Below are 21,000 nucleotides of genomic sequence, written 5' to 3'. Positions count from 1 at the left end.
ATGCATATGTATTTTTTGAACTAACACATACTTCTTCATATTTTGTACTCATCTTAATTTTACATTTAAAAGAAAAGTTGTGCCAAGAAAGGGAAGGCAGGTAGGCCTGCTGGTTGTACCAAAGATGATGCAGCTCCTAGTCCATCCAAAAGGTAGAAGGTTCATGTGCCAGAAAATTCAGTGAATAATAGTCCCGATCCTATTATAAGAAGGTAACTGAACCTTAACTTGGAATTTCAAATACTAGTCTTTTTTTAGGCTAAATATTTGTCTCATTTTGTAGCCAATTGTAATTAACAATGGTGGAACCTGGAGGGACAAATCAGCTCACTACAAGCCCGAGAGCAGTGACAAGAAGGTAAAAATGATTCACTGTGTACGTGCTTATCTTAGACCATGTACTGAACCATTCCATTTACCTATGATATTCAGTCAAACTGGAGAAGGACCAAGTAATACTATGACCACTCCAAGGAAGAATCCAAGAAAGAGGCTAGGTCTCAAGAAAAAAAACTCACTTCAAGGAAGGAGAAGAACATGGATGTTTGAATAATCTTACACCAATGTCATGAGACTTTTGTTTGTTTAGATTCCCGGTCATCTTTTGTGTATGTGAACTTGTAGTCTTAAATTGGCTGGATAATTCTACTCTCAGAATGTGATCTTACGTGAACTATGTGAACATGCACTCTTATCAAATTGGCTAGATGGTTGAACTGTCGACGTGCACGCAATATTTACTAAATTGTATAGCTGTTTTTATTGTTTATGCTCACATTTTATTATAATTTATCACATTTATTTTGACCAAAATATTAGAACTGTACAAAATTTTAGTCTTGGAAGCATGTGAACCGTTGGGAAGGAGAATGGAATGGCTGAGAACGATCTCGGAAAAAAAAACGCGCGAACTAATGCAACCAAGGGGTTGGGTGTGTGTTTAGGCCACCTGAATAGAGAGAGGGGTATTATCGTCTTTTTCGGTGTCCTAATCAGTGCAAAAAGGGGGTTGGAATTAATAAAACAGAGAAATTCTTCGAAATCCTGAATTTTGAGGCCCTGTTCGGTTCCTGTGGTTTGAGCACCGAGAGATTCACTAATTTAAATAGTTTTGATAAACTGGAACTATTTCCGGCTTTAAACCAGGGTAACCGAACGCGCCCTAAAGGAATTCGCAGGCGTAGGGTTACATTTTAAAAGGCCTACGAATTTATTATCAAAGCGCGCGAATACAGGTTAAATATCAAAATTTCTCTCTGTTACGACAATAAAAAGTTAAATATGCCGCCGGCTCTCCGCGTGCGAAGTCACCCCGTCAACAGCAGCACCTACCCCTCCCAAAACCCAAGTGGGCTTTGCCCTCGCGGTCGCAGCCAGCGAACCCTACGGCCACATTCGTTTGAAGGGGACTACTCCAGGAATTATTCCCGATAAGGGCCCGTTCGGTTATGTTGTTCCCGGTCTTTGCTGAGTAGGAATAGTTCTCGTGCTATAGAAAAGATTGAAGAAACGAAAAGAGTAGGAATGGATCTGGCTAGGAATTATTGTAACCGAACGGAGCCTAAACGATCGCTGTATAAATCACCGAAGCAATCTTTGACCGGAATGATTTGAGAATTCCTTCTGGGTGAAACAGGCTTTCTAAACTTCAACCCCGTGACTTCGGGAGAAGGGGTGCTCTCCTATCTTTTGATTAAAGGTCCATGAAAGGAAAGAAGACCGTTTTCCCTTGCTTTTGTTTTTTTAGTTAGGAATTTCACAGGGGCCGAAGTGCAAAGCCCCGTAGCCTATCCGTGGTCGGGAAGGCAGGCGAAAAGCGCCACCAAACCCCAGGAACCGAACAGGCCCTAATGGAGATCGCGGAGGACCTGCAGGCCTACACGGGCCTCACGCCCGGGGCCGCCGCCACCATCCTCGCCCTCATGGTGGCCACCTACCTCCTCGTCTCCTCCCTCTTCGTCGCCCCCGCACCCGCGCCGCCCCCCAAGGACCCCCAGCAGCAGCGCGAGGGGGAGAAGGCACAGGAGGAGAAGGAGGAGGAGGAGCCGATGCCTTTCGTGTATCCGGACCCCGTGGAGGTGGGCGTGGTCACGCTCGAGCAGCTCAGTGCGTACGACGGCAAGGACCCCGCCAAGCAGATCCTCATCGCCATCCGCGGCCAGGTCTACGACGTCTCCCGCGGGAGGTGAGGATTGCACTCCGTTCTGCTCCCTCCGATTTGGTCGCCTGATACGCTGCCCATAGAACAGAATCTGCTACTGTAACATCATTTCTTTTCAAGCTGAAACTGTTTATAAGAATCCAATACGTAGTGCTAATTGCACAAACTAGTTAATAGTTATGAGGTGGCAATGGCTGATCTACGTTTGACGGTGAGATGGTCTGCATTAAGGTGAAGAGCTTGAGCTGCTGCGTGTAGTTAGTAGGTAGATTGTGATTTGCCAAACTAGTGATACGGATGGTCCATTTGATCCAGAAACTGTAAGGCATTAGTCTGATATAAAAAGAATCATGAGGCCTGAGCTTATTAATTCAAATGCGGACCAGGTGCAGACATATAACGATACTGGGTGCTACTTAGACCTGTGAGTTATGGTTTATTAGTACATCATGTGCCTGAGCACATGCTCAAATGGTTTGGTTTAACTAGAAAATGAGACGCAGATATTATGATATTATGTCAATGGTGAGTATTGTAGGCTGTAGCTCAATTTTTGTTATGGAATGACATACAAAGATGCACCAGTATCTAGGATTCTAGGTTAGATGTTTCATGTTTGATGATAAATATGCACCAGTATCTAGGTTAGAGCATCTCCACCAGACCTCTTATATTGCATCTCCTATAAATTGCTTCAAGAGAGTACCCTAAAATCAAATTAGGATATAGGAGATTATTGCTTCCGCAGATTACCTAAAATTTGTCTCGTATATTTCTTTTAGGGTTAGGGGAGAGGGGGTTGTCTCCTTTATTTAGGATAGAGGGTGCTTCTTTTAGGATATCTCTTAAAAATTATAGGGGTATAGGAGATGAAATAGGAGATTTGCTGGTGGAGATGCTCGATCTTTCATGTTTGATGTAAAATATTTTATCAGGTCCAGTATAGCTATATTCTAAAATTAGTCAAGTATTAAATCTAGTACATTAGTTTCCTTGATTGTAATACTCAGTGGATAGATATTTAGCATTCATCTTATGGAAGCTATCAGTTTAGAATTTAACCTATAATGCAATGTTATTTTTTTTTACGAGAAACTACGGAGGGGAGAGCTTCCCCGCCTGTATTGTATTAAGAACAATCGAAGGAGTTTTGGTTACAACACAAGGCGATGTCGATCGCCTGAGACAGAGATTACACAGGAGCGAAGCAAGAAGCGCCAACGGCGAAGACCAGATTTCATGAAGGCAGATCTAAACCTGCCTTCCTAAATGGATAAATCATCCCGAACACGATTAATTACATCACACGGTAGTTGCCTTTCATTCTGGAAGATAGCTCCGTTCCTTGCATCCCATAGCCGCCACAGAACGGTCAGCAAAACTGATGGCCAGGTCGCTGCATCCTGATCACAACTCGAAGGTAGCGCCCAAACATCACTGTCAGCAGTAGTGGAGAGGGAATGTAAACCCAACATGTTCCAGACTTCTTTACTCAGTTGGCAGTCGAAGAAGACGTGTTGCCGGTCTTCAGATTGATGAGCACACCGGCCACAGATAGCATCCTCCATCACGTGCTTGTCCAGTAAATTTGCTTTCGTGCTTAACCTGTTCTTGAAGTATAACCACGCAAAGATCTTCACTTTATTTGGCACTTTTGTGCCCCAAATCCATCGGCCATGGAAGTCCTGTGTTGAAGGTGGAGCCAAGATGATGTATGCGTCTCTGGACTTGAACAGCTTCCGGGTGGATGTCAGTCTCCTAACGTCCTGTCCTTCCTAAAGACGCACCCCCTGTAACACAGACATAAGAGAGGCGAGCTCGCTAGCAGCGGCTCTAGTTAGTCTAGGTCGCAAGCGCAAATCAAACCTGTCCTGGAAAACTTGCTGCACCGAAACGTTAGGCCTAAGGGAATGAGAAAACAAGGCAGGGTGAGAGAGGGCAAGGGGATCATCCTCAATCCAGTGATCGTGCCAGAAGGAAGTGGAAGAACCATCCCGAACATCAACGAAGGTGATGTCACGGTAGGTGGAAAGCTCATCGCTAATAATTTTCCAAAGGTAGGAGGGGGAAGTGGATGGATTGTCAGAGAAAATGAGTTCATTGTGCATCATTGTGCAGAAGCCAGTCCTTCTAGGGAGCTTGGGCACCAGTAAACAGCTTGTCAACAAATTTCAGGAGCAGACATCTATTCTGGGTCTGCAGATCTTTCAGACCAAGCCCCCCGTCCTCCTTACTTGAACAAACATGCTCCCAGGCCACAAGGCATTTAGAGCTGTGGCAGGATTCTTCCCCGGTCCAAAAGAAAGCACGCCTACGACGGTCAATAGCCTTGATCACAGTTTTGTGAAGTCCCATAGCAGCCATGTAATGGAGGGGGAGAGCACTGAGAACAGATGATGCAAGGGTAAGCCGGCCAGCTCTGTTGAGAAGAGAAGCACGCCAGCCCGCAAGGTAGCGGTCACAAGAAGTAATGATTGGCTGACAATCCAGCACAGATAACTTATTCGGAGAGAGGGGGAGGCCAAGGTAGGTTTGGGGAAAGGAGGAGACAGTGGCACCGAAGAGCAAGGCAAGGTCATTGGCATCACTAGAAGGAACACCAATAGGAAGAAAAGTTGTTTTGTGGAAATTAATCGAGAGTCCAGTGGCAAGCTCAAAGTCGTTTAAAGAATTCTTTACAGCAAGGATTCCATCAGAAGTAGCACGGAGGAAAATAAGAGTGTCGTCCGCATACTGTAAGATAGGGCAAGGAGCGTTGTTGAGAAGAGGGTGACAGACAGCCGGCAACAGAGAAGTTTGGTGGAGAAGACGCTTAAGAACATCAGCAACAATTATAAAGAGGTAGGGGGAGAGAGGGTCACCTTGCCGCAGGCCATTGCGGCAAGTGATCCACTTTCCAGGGATGCAATTAAGGAGGATGGAAGATTTTCCAGACTGCAGGAGGTCAAGGATCCAACCACACCAATTGGGGGAGAAGCCACGGCAACTCAAGATCTTGAGGAGGCTGTCCCAATTGACTGAGTCAAAAGCCTTATGAAAATCCAATTTAAGGACAATAGTGGGGGCATCTCTCCTGTAACAGCAGTTGAGCAGATCTGCTGCGTAAACAAAGTTGTCAGCAATGTTCCTCCCAAGAACAAACCAGTCTGGTCATTGCTTACTAGAGAAGGAATAAACGGTTGAAGACGCCTGGTAAGCACTTTAGAGAGGCCCTTAACAGGACAGTTTTGAAGACAAATTGGGCGGAAATCTGCCGGCATGCGGGCAGCTTCTTTCTTTGGGAGCAGAACGATATAGGATCTGTTGATGCGCTCAAGCTCAATGGAGTGGTTGTGGAAAGACTCAAAAATGGAGGAGATAGCAGGGGCGGTGATGCTCCAGGTCGACTTATAGAAGGCAGGCCCAAAGCCATCGGGGCCGGGGCTGGAAGACGCCTGCATGGAGAAAAATGCAGCCTTGATTTCGTCCTGAGAGAAAGGCCCATCGAGGGTGGAAAGGCCCAGGATAGGATTAGGATAGAGAGAATTTAAATTGAACCTCCAATTTGTTTGGCGGGAAGCTCCAAGAAGGGATTTGTAGAAATCGAAAAGAAGACGAGCTTTTTGCTCATGACCAAAAAGCTCCATACCATCATGATCCAGCACTTGGATTTTATTATGTCTAAGTTGTTGAGAAGCACAGGCGTGAAAATAGCGAGTGTTCTCATCGCCTTCAATAGTCGCTCTTATCTTGCTTCGTTGCTTCCAGAGCAATAATTTTTCCTTGACTGTCCGGCTAAGAAGGCGGACAATGATCTCGCGGAGTGCAAATTCGGGCGAGCGAGAGGTCTGCTCTCTTCAATGGTGTCTAAAATGGATATCACAATCTTGCAGTCCACTTCACATTGAGAGATGGAGCCCCGTTGCCTGCGCCAGTTCTTGGAAGCAGCCCTTGTCCTTTTAAGCCTGATAACCAGCGAGGCGGCAGGATCACGAGGGGAATGATGAAGGTTCCAAGCAGTGCCGACCATCTCATGGAAGCCAGGTTGGAGTGCCCAGGAGGATTCATATCTATATATAGCGGACTTTGGAACAGCAGAGGAAATTTGGATTTTTAGTGGAACATGATCAGAAGTGGTGCGGGTAAGAGAAGAAAGGATGGAGTTGGGGAGGACCGCGTCCCAAGCGAGGTTGATGAACGCCCGGTCAATATGTTCCAGGGTGGGATTGGCTCTCCGATTAGACCAGGTGAACTGACGATCAATAAGAGGTAGTTCAATAAGAGACAGGTTATTGATAGTATCATTGAAGGCATCAGCTTCCCTGGCCCTGAAGTTATCGTTATTTTTTTCATGAGCAAACCGGATCATATTAAAATCTCCACAGATAAGCCAGGGAACCCCATCCGCGGGGGCATTCTCATTGAGTTCCTCTAAAAAAGCAGGTCTGAGCTCCGGGGTGGAAGGGGCATAAACATTCGTTATGCAGACCGAAAGGTTAGAGGAGGTAGACAGAGAGAGTGGAAGGGGTGGAATTGTGGTGAGTGCAGGAGAAGAAGGAATTATTCCACGCAGTCAGGAGACCACCAGAAGAGCCAGTGGCAGGGAGAGAGCGATTGTCATTCAAGGTACGAGGCATGAACGAGGAGAGTTTAGAAGGAATAATATCGGACAGCTTAGTTTCCTGAAACAGCACCAAGTGAGGAGATGAAGAGAGTAATTCAGCAAGCACATCACTACATTTTTCAGGTTCTCCAAGACCACGTACATTCCAAAAACAAAGGGAAAATGTTCTACCCATGATCCATGTAGCACACCAAAAGGTTTGGGTAAAACAGCTTACAACGCTCCCAGTCGGGGCATCTCACAAACTTGCTACTAGAAAGGACCTGGTAACATCCAGACATCGGACGGACTGACACAAGAAACAAAAGGGAGATACTTGCACTAGCCCTGGTGCTACTAACAAAACTGAACCGAAGTTCAACACAAGCAGAAGGGCTAGCTAGGGGACTACGACACAAACACGCCCTATACTGCTCCATCCTCAGGGTGTCTGCCATCCTGCTGGAGGTGACAATCATTCAGCACCGGACAGCTCACCAAGCTCCTCCCGGAGAGCAGCAGTGTCCTCCTCAGAGGCACCACAGGCCACGGCCACATCAGCAAGAGCCTGTAATTCTGCAGTAGGAAGATAAGGTTCAGAGATGAGATGAGTTTTAGATAGAGCAGCGCGGAGCCTCCGAGACGCACCAGAGAAGTCGACCCGGCCCCGCTGGACACGGGATGCTTTGGAGCTGGGATCCTCATACGTCGGGCATTCCTTCTCTGCCAACCTTGTCCTCCTGCGCAGCTTCCTAGCGGAGTCCAGGGCGCGCTTGCGCCGGGCCCTCCTCTTGTGAGCGGTGCTCTCATGCTCCTCCTCAGTGCCAGCACTGAACGTGAACACCTGGGCCTCCATGGACTGGCTGTCCATCATGGTGAGCGCCCCGAGCTCCAAAGCGACATCAGCACCTTCTTCCTCCGGTGGTGGGGGGAGTGCGCCGATCACGTGCCCCACCTCAGCATGCCCTTCTTCTTGCTCTCCAAACACCGGCCCCACGTCTCCAGCATTGTCCAGCTGCTCGGGGACTGCAACAGCATCACCCTCACTTGACTCCTTCAAGGGAACTCCACCGACTCCATACCAAGGCAGAAGAATGACAGTGGGAAGGGTAGGAGCAGCAGCCTGTGGGTAGGGAGTAGCAGCACGGGTGCGCACAGGACGGAGGGGAGGTCGTGGAGAAGAAACCTCCCACTCAAGAATGGTGGTGACATAGTCAGCATTATTTGGAGGCTGGCTGAAGTCAGGCTGGGAGAAAGGAGGGTGGTATGGAGGAGGTGCTGGTATGGGGAACTGAGAGAAGCGGTAGTGAGCCCAATCAAGGATGGGCTCAGTTTCAGAGCAGACACGGATGGGTTTGACGTGAGCAATAGAGGCTGGTCCGCTGTGGTTGTGGACGAAGAGCTTTGTAGGGATCTCATGCCTATGGTTCAAACGAACCACAGCCCTCATGGCAGTGTAGTCCTCTCTGCGAACACACCTTGGATTAATACAGCACACATTGCCAGCCGCAGCCAACACAGGACGCGCCAGCGGCTCCTCCCAGTGCTCGAGCGGGAAGTCAGTGGAGGCGATCTTGGCGTAGACATAGTACTCAGCAATGGAGCGGTTTTCGCCTCCTCGTGACGCTCCACAGTGATGATGATGCCGTCGAAGTGGATGGGGGAGCGATGCACCACGCGCTCGCGATCATCCGGAGTGTCGAACTCCAAGACCCCCATACCACGGGAGTGGGCCTTGTGGCTGAACGGAGGAGCACCGCACACTTGCTCGATCGCACGCCTGATGAGCAGGAAAGGGCTGTGCACGGGCTCGTTCAGGTAGACAAAGGCGAAGACCTTGGAGCCCTCGTAGTCCCCGTTGGAGACATGCACCTCCACCATCTCGCGCCGAACAGCAGAGATGGTGGAAGTAGGCGAAGGTGGGGGCGCACGAGGGCTATGGTGGCGGGGGGAGGCAGGAGAGGGAACGTTGAACCGTGTCCTGTTGGCAGCCGCGGCCAGCATGGTGGAGGTGGTGGGGGACCTGAGACGGGATGGAGGCTGTGGAGGGTGGAGGTGGAGTCAAACGAGGAGTTGATGGACATGATGGATGGTTGGCGAGAGTCCTTGCACTCGAAACCTTTGTGGCCGGAACGGTGACACCGTTTGCAAACTATGGGATCACGACAAGCTGCGGCTTTGTGGTCAGTAGCTAGGCACCGATAGCAAGCTTGTTTACCCTTGTGGTGGTTATTTATAGGGACGGTGGGATGCACAGCACGCTTCTTCTCAGTGTTGATCATGCTGTCCAGCTGCGCCCCTGCCATCTCATAGCCCCTATAGGCATGGTAACGTGGAGCTTCAAACTGAACCGGGGAGGTGAGGTGGAGGGCAGGGGGGCGATTCCAGTCATGAGCGGGTGGTGAGTCACCCTGGTCACCATCCGTCGTCAGGATTTTTACAGCAGTAGCAGCACCGACCGTAGTAGTAGAGAGCGGAGGAAGCGGGCAATGGGACGTCTCAGTGTTAATGCGAGGAAAATGAGGAATTGGGATATCCTCGATCAGAGAATGCATGGGGGAGGGCCCGTCAGGCTGGTGACACGAGTCAAACCTGCCGCTGACAGGGGCAGAGAAGATAGACTGGGCGAAGGCACCCAAGTTGCCGACTTCTTGACCGGGCTTTAAAGTAGCGTTGGGCTGTTCGGGCCCCAAAGTACTGTTGCCTAGACTGGGCTGAGGTGCCGGAATGGGCCTTGGCGACTGTCCGTTGTCAGAAAAGGCAACAGTGCTACTTTCAAATTTTGAAATGGGCACACCGTTGCCGAGCCGCCGGAGAAACGAGCGAGCGGCGGCGGCGGCCGGATGGAGGTGGAAGATGATGCCCTGAATGGCAAAGACACCAATTCTACAGAGGTGATTTTTGACAGATTCCGTAGCGACACTAGTGGAGAAGAGGAAAGCAGAGCAGGGTGTGACCCGAAAAGCTTCCAGAGGACCACAGAAGTGGTAGCTCAGGGCGTTGCTAACCAAGGCAGGGGGAACCGAAGAACCCCCATTGGATTGAAAAATCCACAGATCGACAGGAGGAACAAGGGGGAAGCAAAGAGGCCTAACAACCGGGCAGCGATAGTTTAACAGAACAAAGGTTTGAAAGCGCGTACCCAGACTGTCAAAGTCGTCGCTGCGAGCCTGCCTCGTCGTTGCCGTTGCGCGTTCCAGCTCCGCGGTGTCCTCAACAGCTGGCGCATTAGAGGACTCGCCGGGGTTGGAAGAGGCGCGGCCCGCGGCCATCAATTTTAGGTGTCTTCGTGGGCATTCCGCCGAACAGCTGCGGGGTGCACTTCCCGGATGACCCGTGACGACCACCGTCGCAGTCGCCGCACCAGGCGCCTTCGAGACGTCGTGGGGCAGCTTCCATGGCGGCGACGCAGCAGGTCGTTTTCTGCTCGGGGCAGATGGCAGGAGGAGGGGGGGGGGGGGGGGGGGGGGGGGGGGGCTGTGTGGTTGCAGGAGAAGGGGAGACAGGGAGCCGAAGCAGAGAAGGTGGAGGGGGGGCGAGGGAGGCAGGGCGCGGGCTGGTGTGCCGGAGCCGAGGTGGCTGGCGGCGGGGCGCCGGAGCCGGCGGTGGAGGCGGGAGGGAGGGGGGAGAGGGGGAGGAGCGGACATCGCTCGTCGGTCAATCATACATCCATTTCAGATCAAAATTTCTCAATCCTATAATGCAATGTTAGGGAGGACAACACCTTGTTTAGTTTCATTATAGAGAAATCGGAATTGTAAAACAAAAACAAGTTTTATGCTTACCTTGTCTGGCTGAACTACTTCTGGCAGCTCTGAAGCTAAACTCCCTTGTTTACTTAAGGGCTATCTGGTTTCTGTACCTTATAATATTTTGATGAAGTTTTCATTTGGACTCCAATTGATGCTTTCTTCTGAAATTACTGGGTCCAAACACCATCATATTTAGTTTACACTGCATTTTAGTTTTGTGTCCGTTACTATGGTATCCTGGTGTACCAAACTACCTTTACTGGTTTTCCCCTTATCTTCTGCAATACCGATATTTACATATCTGACTGCTTTATGCATCTTGTTTCTTCAGTTCCATTTGTTTGCTCGTTGCTGTCTGGGTGATATAGTTTATCATGTGCCATCTCACCCCTTTCAGCCCCACATTTTTCTAGAGTGTAGTACTGTATTAGTGTGTGGAATCATATACTACTGTAGTTTGGTGATTGGTCACTATTGTTTATCCTGTAGCCTGCAATCAGTAGTGTATATAGCTACTGTCGGGTACCCTTGATTCCTTGCTTTGTTTAACTAGGCTGCTGTTTCAACAGGCAACAAGCATATTTGTATTTGTTGAGACTGTCTAGATTCTAGAACTGATACTGTGGTTTTCTAGTGGGCTGTTCTTTTGGCCCATATACTGCCAAGGAATTAGGTATATAGGACTATGTCCTTCAAATAATTTTCCACAAAATGCTTCTGTTTGGATTCCAATTCTCAGGTTTGAGCTTGACACTTGTGCAATGTGTTCTGAACATGCTTCCTACTGGCAGATGACATTTGAACTAAGATTTGTTTATCACTTTATGCACAAGCAGAATGTATGCATCTTACCAGATTTTGCAATTTTCTCTGATAATTATCATACATAGTATATGCTGTGCCCTTGGGCTAGGCTCTGTTGCAATAAGATCATTCGTCATTACCAGATATATATAAAACGTGGTTTTCCCCCCTTGTTTACAGAGTCATGATTGTGTTCCCTGATATTTTTCCCTCAGGCTCTTTTATGGCCCTCAGGGACCATATTCCTTGTTTGCTGGGAGGGATGCAACCCGGGCCCTGGCATTGATGTCATTTGACCCAAATGACCTCACCGGGGATTTGGACGGCCTAAGCCCCGATGAGCTGGAGGTGTTGCAAGATTGGGAGGAAAAATTCAAGGAGAGGTATCCGAGGGTGGGTCACCTTGCCTGTCAAGACGCAGCAGGCAGCGGTCAGTAACACTGCTGGGCTTCATCACGAGGAATGGGACGCCTAACTCTACTGGTTTGTCTCATCCTCTGTTTTTACTTGCTGCTGGATATCACCCTGTAGATCTGATGCGTTCACTTGTGGTTGACGCTGCTGTCGTCATCGTTTGCTGTATATGTATATGTCCCATTTCTTTTGGGTCTGTTCTGTAGCGGCTAAGGAAATTTTGAGTGTCAAAAAAACTGGAGACTTGAGGCAACAGCCCATGTTCAGCGCTTGGTTGTATATGCGTGATTTGTGTCAATGATTCGTGGCTTTGTTGTTCATATATACAACAACGATCCAGCTGTCAGCTAAAGCACCATAATTTGTCGCCTATGCATAGCCTGATTACTTTTTTTTAGCGTTGTCGGAAAACCGCATCAGCATGGCGTCCATTCTTTTGCCAGATTCCCTCACTTTTCCACACATGATGCGTCTACGGTTGTAGCATGGCGTCCATTCTTCCGCCCCCAGCTAGCGGCATTGCACACCAAAATGTCAGGCCCGTTTCTTTTGTAGCTGGAGCCTTGGGGGTTCATTTCGTTCGTTCGTTTATTTCCATCTTGCTTGCAATCTTGAGCCCTGTAGGGTGTAAATGCAGTGTGATGATGACCAGCACGACGCAGTGTGATGACCGGCTAGCTACACCGTGTCCACGGTCTCCCGCCGTGGCTAATAATTGTCTCCTCCCTCCGGGCTCCGGCGGGTCCGGGGCGGAGCAGAGCGGAGGCAGGGGAGCGCACGTCTGCTCACATGGCGTGTCTCGGGCAGCACGGGCCCCGTCGCTCCCTTCTCTTGGCATCTACTTCTACGTGCCACAGGCGTTGTGCAGCAGGCAGGCAGGCAGCGCTATCCATCTATCCGTCGCCGAGTCGCGTCATGTGGCGGCAGGGCTCGGTCCAAAACAATCTGGAGCCCTCTCGCGCCATAATCCACGCTACGTTGCCGATGGATGGCACGGGCGCCAGCGCCACCACTCGCTCGGCCGGCTCAACCACCCCTCGTCCTCTTCTCCCCTCTGTTGTGCCCTCGCGCCATAATCCAAGCGGACGGAGACGAAGGCAGTCGCGAGCCAGCCAGAGAGGACTGATTACTGAACAGGAGGGCCAATCCGGAGATTTTCCACACCATCTGCCCGTGCCTTTCAGTGGCCGACGTACCAGACGTACGTTCTAGGCATCCCTCGCCCTCCGGACCCGCGAATTTTCTCGAAAACTTGAGGACCGCGCGTAGCGCGAGTGGCAGGAGCCTGTGGCTTGCTCCGTGCCGATCAGCGTTCGAGTCTCAGAATTGGCGCTCGTCTCTCTCCCCTCTTGAAGATTTATTCTCCCTTAATAATTTTAGTTGCTTTTCGCGTAGATGTGCCACAATGGTTAAGTGACGTGCCCATGACGTTCGGAGTCTGGTGATCTTCGAGTATCTCTCAGCTGCGTTCATTGTCTAGGTATAGTTGTAGGTTTGTTCGTATACCGTGTGTGTGGTGGTGTGTGTTTGTATCCGAACAGATACTACGCTTTACTTAGATGAGAGGGAAAAAAATTCTCGAAAACTTGTTTGCATTTGGTCCTCCCAGCGACCCAGCGCCAGCTTGGTACGGTAGGATCTCGCTCCTTTGGTAGATCGACCAGAACACGTTGAATTAGGAGGGTCCAGGTTGCCACTGTTGCTACAAAATATCGTGGCAGGCGTCGGATGGATGACATCAATGCCGCTGCCCTACCCTGCCCTGCGTCTACTTTCGCCTTTGGGGTATCAACAAGATCGGACGGTACGGCTCTGACATTGACGTCTTATACTACATTGATATACGCAGGTGATTCCTCCGAATTTCTCCTAGCAAATCCTGTCGCTTTACACGAGGTGACGAGGCTCTGCTGGTCCATGCCGCTCCATGCATGTCGCCGCGGTGCATCGTACGATTCACGGACAAGAGCTCACTTTCACCGTATGATGATTCACGGAGTAGTATCAGTGCTCTTATGTTGTTATTATTATATATATTCATTCAGATAGCAGAAAAGAAAAGAAAAACAATTGCGGCCTTCTGCTCGTCACTTATTATTAGGAGAGATCCTCAACGCCATTTCCTCATTTGGTATCCATAGATTTCAATTCAATGCTTGGCTGGCCATCTTGCACGGACAGGCTGATTGCCTGACTAGTAGTTTTCGACATAATGCATCAAAGTGCACTCTGGACAGCCCTCGAAACGCTATACCCATATCTGGTGCCACCGCCGCCAGCGGATGAAAGCAACGCAGGACCCCTCAACAATCCTAATTGAAAACACGTTCCACGTTCTCAAGAACTCGGGGGCAAAAAAAAAACACATTCCTAGGACAAGAACACAAAATACTCCAGCGCTCCAGCTCCGTCAATGAATGAGTGGTCTATTGCAGGAGTACGCTACAGGAGAGGACGTCGTGATTGGCTTGGATTCCCGTCCGTCCGTCCATGATGGACTCGATCGACACGCGCCTTTTGGGTGGTCGGTCTTTAGGTGCGGGAGCCCATCACCCTCCGCGCTGCCTTCCTTCATTGATGCCGGCTTTGGCCTTTGGGAGACCAGAAGTACCGGACACACATCGTTTACGCGATGCATAAGGGCCTCGCTCCTCCTCGTCGGCAACATGGCATCATCAGATCCATGCATGCGATTCTTTTTAAAAAAAAATATATGTATAAGCCAAGCACTGTTCAGATCAGTTGTTGCATTGGCTGGTATTAGCACGAGTACGGACAGTTCACGGCTAATCATACAGCCCATATCATGAATCATACATGCATATATGATATATATTGCAAGTGTTGTGTTGTAGTAGTATACATGCATGATGATATGCATCGTCTAGCTCCCAATCATACGGGAGTCAGTGGACCGTGCATATGATGGTCGATGTACATGTACAACTCGCCGAGCTACCGCATTATTGGCGGTTGGAGTTGTTCTGCGTGCAAAGCTGGCCACACGAGAGGACGAGCACGGGCACGACGACCTGGCTCGTGCGCAGTTGCACGCACAACGCAACGCAATGCCAGGATATTATTTTCACGGGTCGGTAGGTTTTTCGTTTGTTTTATACCCCGTATATGTTGAAATGTATGCACGAAAGAGTGGGTTGGCCATGGCCTAGAAATTTTCTGGTTTGTAGCATTGTTTTCACTTCACCAAAGAATTGGATTGTGCAATCCCAATTCGCTTTTTTCTAAATTGAATGTACCTCTCAATTAAAGTGTGCTCTGTTAAACTGCATGCACGGCTGCACCGATCAATTTATCAAAAAAGAGAAACCTAATCTAACGAGAAAGATTTCTAGGTGGAGTTCTAGTCTTCTCTGTCTTCTGAGAGAGTGATAGTTTTCGGCTGTAGTTTTGTTTTGCTCGTTTGGTGGTTTATTCCTCCTCTGGACTGGACCGCGATCCGGCCGGCGGCCGCCCTTCCTTTCACACAGAGCGAATTGAAACGCAAAGGACGACGAAGCAGGAAGCGCTATGCAACCGCAAAGTGAACGTGTCCTGGCGACCTAGATTTCGCTGATGGTCTCGTCGGTTTGGTAGGTTGGTTGGGTTACTTTATTTGTACGGGCTGCTGCTGCTGCTGCTGCGGCGGTGGAGTCGTTGGGATTGAGACGCGCCTGCAGTCGTTCAGGGCAGGTCAGCCACCACAGTCCGTCCATGGCCATGCACGGTACCTGCTCAGCTCGACTCCAAGGCTCCAACGTACGGCGTTCGTATCTGCCGATGGAACCAACTGATTCGCGACACGGGTGGATGGGGAAAACGGTGCGCGCGATGGTTCGGTTCTCTGTACCTGCGGGTTGCGCGGCGTGCGTTGATGGTTTCCGTTCGGCCGGTGGTTTCTGCCGTTGACAATCGGCTGAAGCTGATTTGTTACAGAGGAAAAATATTATATCATAACGGATTAGATCCATATACGCTAACTAAAAAGAATACTCGTCCGTGAGAAATTGTCCCTAATAATGTTCATTATTATGACAATTGTCTAGTTCGCTTCTCTTATAATCCATACTTGTTAACTTAAATCAGTCGGAACAATGTTTTAGCTTGTTTTTTTCAGCGAAGCGAACGAGACCCATGTGTTGAGCCGAATACCTCGGGAATATGTCGATGACAGCCGCACGGTTTTGCTGCACACTGCGTGACAATGATTTCCTAACAAAACACGGCAATTTATATATCGCAAAGGGCAAAGGCCAGCTGTTCTTAGGACGCCTTAATTTGCTTGCTAGCTAGGGATATTAAAGGGCCTCTTCCTTCCGTTCAAATAGAATATGGTTAAAGGACCTGTAGGCGTCCATCATCCTGTTCAGTGCAGCGTGAACAACAACTCGACTGGTTTTGGTTACTAGGCATGATTAGTAGTGGGAGGGCCGCCTTATCTCGGGAAAAAAAAGGACTGTACATTCGATCTCATAGATCTCGTTGTCGCTCTACCCCGGCCCCTCTCTAGTTTGCAACTGAAAGCATCTCGTATTGTTGCGCTTTTTGGTTGCTCACTGCTCTGCTGCTCTAAATTAGAAACGCTTTGTCCGTACCGGCTGGGAGGCGTCGTGTACCCGAATGCTGATTCTCGTGCGCGTGTATAAATTTGATTAATTGCCGTTCAAATTTTGTAAAAATTGACTCTTTATTAGATTACAACTATGTCTTCCATCCGTCATTAACAATTACTTCTAAGTTAAGTCACAAGAAAAAACAATTATTCTAAGTCACACCATTCTAAATTTAACCAAACTTGTATAAGAAAAATAGAGCATCATTTTGTTAAAAAAATATAAAAAAGCCCCCCAGAGTTCAACGGGTGATACAAGCAATGACGGAACCCTAGCACTGCCAGGCATCTCTCTTTCTACCCTCCACAATGTCTTTGCCATCAGCGGAGCACACCACTGGTAGCCTCGTGCTAGGATGACAGCGACGGAGCTACATCTCCCCGAATCAAGGCAATGAAGATGTTGTGTGTTCCCGAGTCCCTTGGGGTTGCATGGGCAGCGCCGGTGATGCTCGGATCCATCCATGTGGGCTCGGTCGGCATAGATCTAGCAGTGTATGCCCATGGCAATAGTTGCTGCTAGTGGTTGCACTAGCAACTGTGGCATTGATAGTGAATGCAGTGATGTGCCAGACTTAAAGAGGTGCAGTAGCATCGAAGGAGGCCGCACACAATGGCGCGGTGGCATGGCGGAGGTCATAGCACCGCTGCATTGGAGGAAGTTGCGTGTAGTGGCTTGGCGGCAGGGTGGAGGTGCGGTGGCATCGAGCTAGGTTGCAAGGCGTTATTGGTGGGGTAGTCGTTGTCTTTTTATTGTGGCAATGGCGGTGTTGTGGCGTGTCATGTGCTGTGTTGCCAGGATAGATGTGTCCTTGGTGACCGATGGAGCTAGTGGTGGTTTTCAAGCCAAAGCTAGGCCAAGCTTGTGGACCGGGCCAACAATGATGATGTTTTGGAGCACTGCATTCCCCTTGGAGCATTGTTGAGTCACCGTCATCTCTTGGCGGGATATGCTTGGTGACAAACATGTCTAAAGTCTCTTGGCGGCGGTGGTATCTTTTGGTGTCACATTTCCTCCATAGAACATCACTTTAGGGGTTCAAGTTTTCTATCTTTCCACTTTGGTGGTGGCGCATTCATAATGGCGGTTGTGCTCTCGGCTGTCACAGCGATTGCAAGTTCTGTACGAGGGACAAGTGGATCCTTCTCTCCGTCTCTCTCCATTCGCACTCCTAGCCCGTGCACGCTTCTGGTAGTCCATGCACTTAGTGATGTGAGATATGGCTTTGCCGTTTTTGTACATTGTGCTTGTGGCTCAATCTTGTCCAAGGGATGGCTGGTTTGGTGCTTTGTTGCCTGCCTCAACTAGGTGTGTGTTGTGTTGATGGCACACGATCGTTTAGTTCTTAACCTAATAGATCATGGAAGTATTGGTTAGAGCGAATTCAACGGAAGCTAATATAAATGTCATCATTTCCGAATGTGCAATGCAAGCAGTAATCCAATTTTAACCGACCGGTTAGGAAATATGGTTGTGCACCTAACCATTTAGTTTCAAATTCCTCTCTCAGCTTAAATTTAAATGCCTATTTTTTTAACAGATTTACTCATACGCAGTCGCCTGCTATCATGTTTATCTGTTAGTCGATGGGTCAGTCACCCGTGCCCACGCGTCCGACTACGCTCGCACTCGACCGGTGCCCACGCCCACGCCTAGGGTTCCGGCGAGACCTCGCGCGGCGTCAGGTAAGTTCATCGCCTTCTTTCTCTCTTTGACTCTCCTCTCTTCTTCCTCAACTCCAGTGGGAATAGAAGGGGGTTCAGGGGGAGGAAGGTCGGCCAGGCGGTGGGATGATGACAGGGCGGTTTATGGGCACTGGTGGCGGTGGAGGTAGCTGGGCCAGGTCGTGGTGGGGGTGTCACGACGAGCTTGTCGGTGCCCTGCCCTAGGGTTAGGGTGGGCAGGGTCGAGGGGCGTGGACGGGACGTGGGTGGTGCGGCTAGGCAGTGGGAGCCGTCGGCCGCTAGTGGTGGGGGCGCGGGCGCAGTGGGACGATGACAGGGTGGTTTATGGGCACTGACGGCGGTGGAGGTAGCTGGGCCAGGTCGTGGCAGGGGCGTCGCGACGAGCTTGTCGATGCCCTGCCCTAGGGTTAGGGTGGGCAGGATCGAGGGGCGGGGACGGGACGTGGGGGGCGCGGCTAGGCAGTGGGAGCCGTCGGCCGCTAGTGGGGGGGGGCGCGGGCGCGGGCAAGGCGAGGACAAGGACGACACCGATGACCTTGCTTGTCTTTAGGGGAGGGCGGGGTTGTTGGGCAGCGGCCGCCTGTGGTGGTGGAGGGGCGCGGGGAGGAAGACGGCTGAGGGGGCTAGCGGAGGTGGAGGCAAAAGATGACAGATGAATTTGCAAAATTTCAAAGGCCTGCCCTCGAGACGAGCCTTTTTTTTTTTGAATTAAACGTCGTTTTTTTTTCCTCTTATTATGTTGGTCATAGTCTTTTCGCGAACGAATGACAAGGTACTTACTGCTAATTAATGCCGGCGGCTGCTGACTACGGACCGAGAGTACCGTTGCACAGATTCTGCAGGCATAGGATCGGGCGAGACGAGGAGGAATGCAAGATTAAACTAATCTCCTACTAGGACCAGCAGGGCCAGAGAGGCAGGCAGGGAACGGTAGAAAATACGTAGCTGATCCGTGTATGTAACGGTATGATTAGGGGGCGTCCCGACCCCGACAGCGAGCCATGGATGGACTTAACAAACGGTCGCTCTCCTCCCCCGCCTTTATAAGCGCCTCCGCCGCGCCTTCACTCGCCACCACCATCCTCTTCCGACCTCACCTACTCCGCCTCCTCCTCATCCGCGGGCTGTCCAAGGAAGCCACAGGCGGACAGGATGCAGTCCAAGCACCGGATCTTCGCGGAGGACCTGCTCCTCGCGGCGGAGGGCGAGGACCACTTCGACCGGGTGCCCGACTCCCTGGTGCTCCTCATCTTCAACAAGCTCGCCGACGCGCGCTCCCTGGGGCGCTGCTCCGCAGGTGTCGCGCCGCTTCAACGCGCTCGTCCCGCTCGTGGACGACGCCTGCCTGCGCATCGACCGCGTCATCCCCGCCGACGGCGGCGACGCGCTGGGCGGCCTCGCGGGCGGGCCGCGCCCGCGCGCCGTGCTGTCGCACCTCCTCAAGGCCATGCTGCAGGCCGTGCTCAAGCCCTTCGCGCACTGCGACGCCAAGTCCGCGCACAAGCACGGTCAGCAGCAGCAGCCACCACTCGCCGGCGCAGGTGCTCAAGAACTTCAGCAGCATTCGCAACCTCCGCATGGAGCTCCCCGTCTCCGACGTCGGCACCGACGACGGCGTCGTTCTCAAGTGGAAGGCCGTGTTCGGCAGCACGCTGCAGAGCTGCGTCATCCTCGGCGGCACCAAGGTGGACCGGGCTGCTGCTGCCGCGGGCGCGGGACCCCACGCCTCCTCCGCTCCCCACGCCGACGCTGGCGACGCCGCGGGCGACGACAGCGGCAGCATCCCGGAGTCCTTCTACACCAACGGCGGGCTCAAGCTGCGCGTGGTGTGGACCATCAGCTCCCTCATCGCCGCGGCCACCAGGCATTACCTCCTCCGCGAGATCGTCAAGGAGCACCCCACCCTGGAGCAGGTCGCGCTGACGGACGCCAACGGGCAGGGCACGCTCAGCATGGGGCGCGACCAGCTCAGGGAGTTCAGGGACAAGCCGCTCGCCGCGGCCGCCGCCGCCAACCGCACGCAGGTGCCCGCCTGCAACATGAAGCTCCGCTACGCGCCGCTGCTCGAGCTCTCGGACGGCACCAGGATCCACGGCGCCACGCTCGTGGTCATCAAGCCCGTCGGCGACGCCGCGGGCGGCGGCGGCAGGAAGGAGCTCGACGAGTTCGTCGCCGGCGCCTTCGACGGGCCCTTCAGGGAGGCCGTCGCCGCGCTCAGCAAGCGCCGCACCTACCTGCTCGAGATGAACGGCTTCTAGTCTGCGCCACCTCCTGCGCACGCGCGTCGTCTGCAACAACAAGACCTGTCCCCACCACCTCCATGGCATGGTGGCAATGGCCAATGGGCACAGGCAACTAGATTGCTCCGCTCGCTTCAGCTCAGCTCGGTCCTGAATCCTGATCGGGGGAATACTGAGGTGTTCCTTCCTCCTCGCATCGCATGTCGCAACAACCAACGCTAGCTGTAGCTGATGCCTCCTCGTCCTCGGATTTCGTTACTGCCTTGGTATCCTTGTGAAAATAGTATATACTGTAGAATGGGGTGGGCAGCGCCAGCAGCCAGCTTCATTACATTTTGGTGCTATCATCATGAACGGAACGAAGCAGTCAGTCACATTTTCAATCACATGTTGTCTGTAAAGGTTCTGAGATGAAATCATAGTTTCAATCAATGAAATGAATGGGATGAAGCAATCACATTTTCAATCAGGTGTTGTCTTGAGAGTGCTGTGAAAAATCTTGAACGGAATTGCAGCCTGGCAATTCGAAACATGCCTTTTTGCCAAATTGAAACGAGAAAATCCCACGAGATTTGCATATAATAAGGACTGTTTTTCCCCCTGCGGGTGAAAACACATGATGAGGAATTGCAGGACTGACGAATAATATGTTGTGCTAGCAGCATTCGTATAACTTTCTGTCTGGGTAGCGATGATCCGTATTGAATCTCTCTCCGTATTTGGTTCAAACGAGCTAAATAAATCCTGGAAAA

At 51.0% G+C, this 21,000-nt stretch overlaps 1 protein-coding gene and 1 pseudogene across 1 annotated transcript; both read left to right on the top strand.

The window, feature by feature from the left end:
- Nucleotides 1-1,761: 1,761 nt before the first annotated feature.
- Nucleotides 1,762-12,011, top strand: LOC136545839 (probable steroid-binding protein 3). The gene is made up of 2 exons (XM_066537820.1): nt 1,762-2,185; nt 11,515-12,011. The coding sequence occupies exons 1-2, from the start codon at nt 1,851-1,853 to the stop codon at nt 11,735-11,737; spliced, it is 558 nt and encodes a 185-aa protein (XP_066393917.1). The 5' UTR covers nt 1,762-1,850; the 3' UTR covers nt 11,738-12,011.
- Nucleotides 12,012-19,034: 7,023 nt separating this feature from the next.
- Nucleotides 19,035-20,807, top strand: LOC136500017 (F-box protein At5g46170-like; annotated as a pseudogene).
- Nucleotides 20,808-21,000: the final 193 nt, after the last annotated feature.

Source organism: Miscanthus floridulus, chromosome 1, assembly GCF_019320115.1.
Source record: "Miscanthus floridulus cultivar M001 chromosome 1, ASM1932011v1, whole genome shotgun sequence".
Lineage (NCBI taxonomy): Eukaryota > Viridiplantae > Streptophyta > Magnoliopsida > Poales > Poaceae > Miscanthus > Miscanthus floridulus.
Note: the sequence above shows the minus strand (reverse complement) of the source record. Positions and strands in the feature narration are given on the sequence as shown.

Excerpts from the sequence above, each read along its gene's own strand:
- LOC136545839 (XM_066537820.1), top strand. The coding sequence starts at position 1,851 with ATGGAGATCGCGGAGGACCTGCAGGCCTACACGGGCCTCACGCCCGGG. Across the intron at positions 2,186-11,514 it reads TACGACGTCTCCCGCGGGAG|GCTCTTTTATGGCCCTCAGG; the intron begins GTGAGGATTGCA and ends TTTTTCCCTCAG.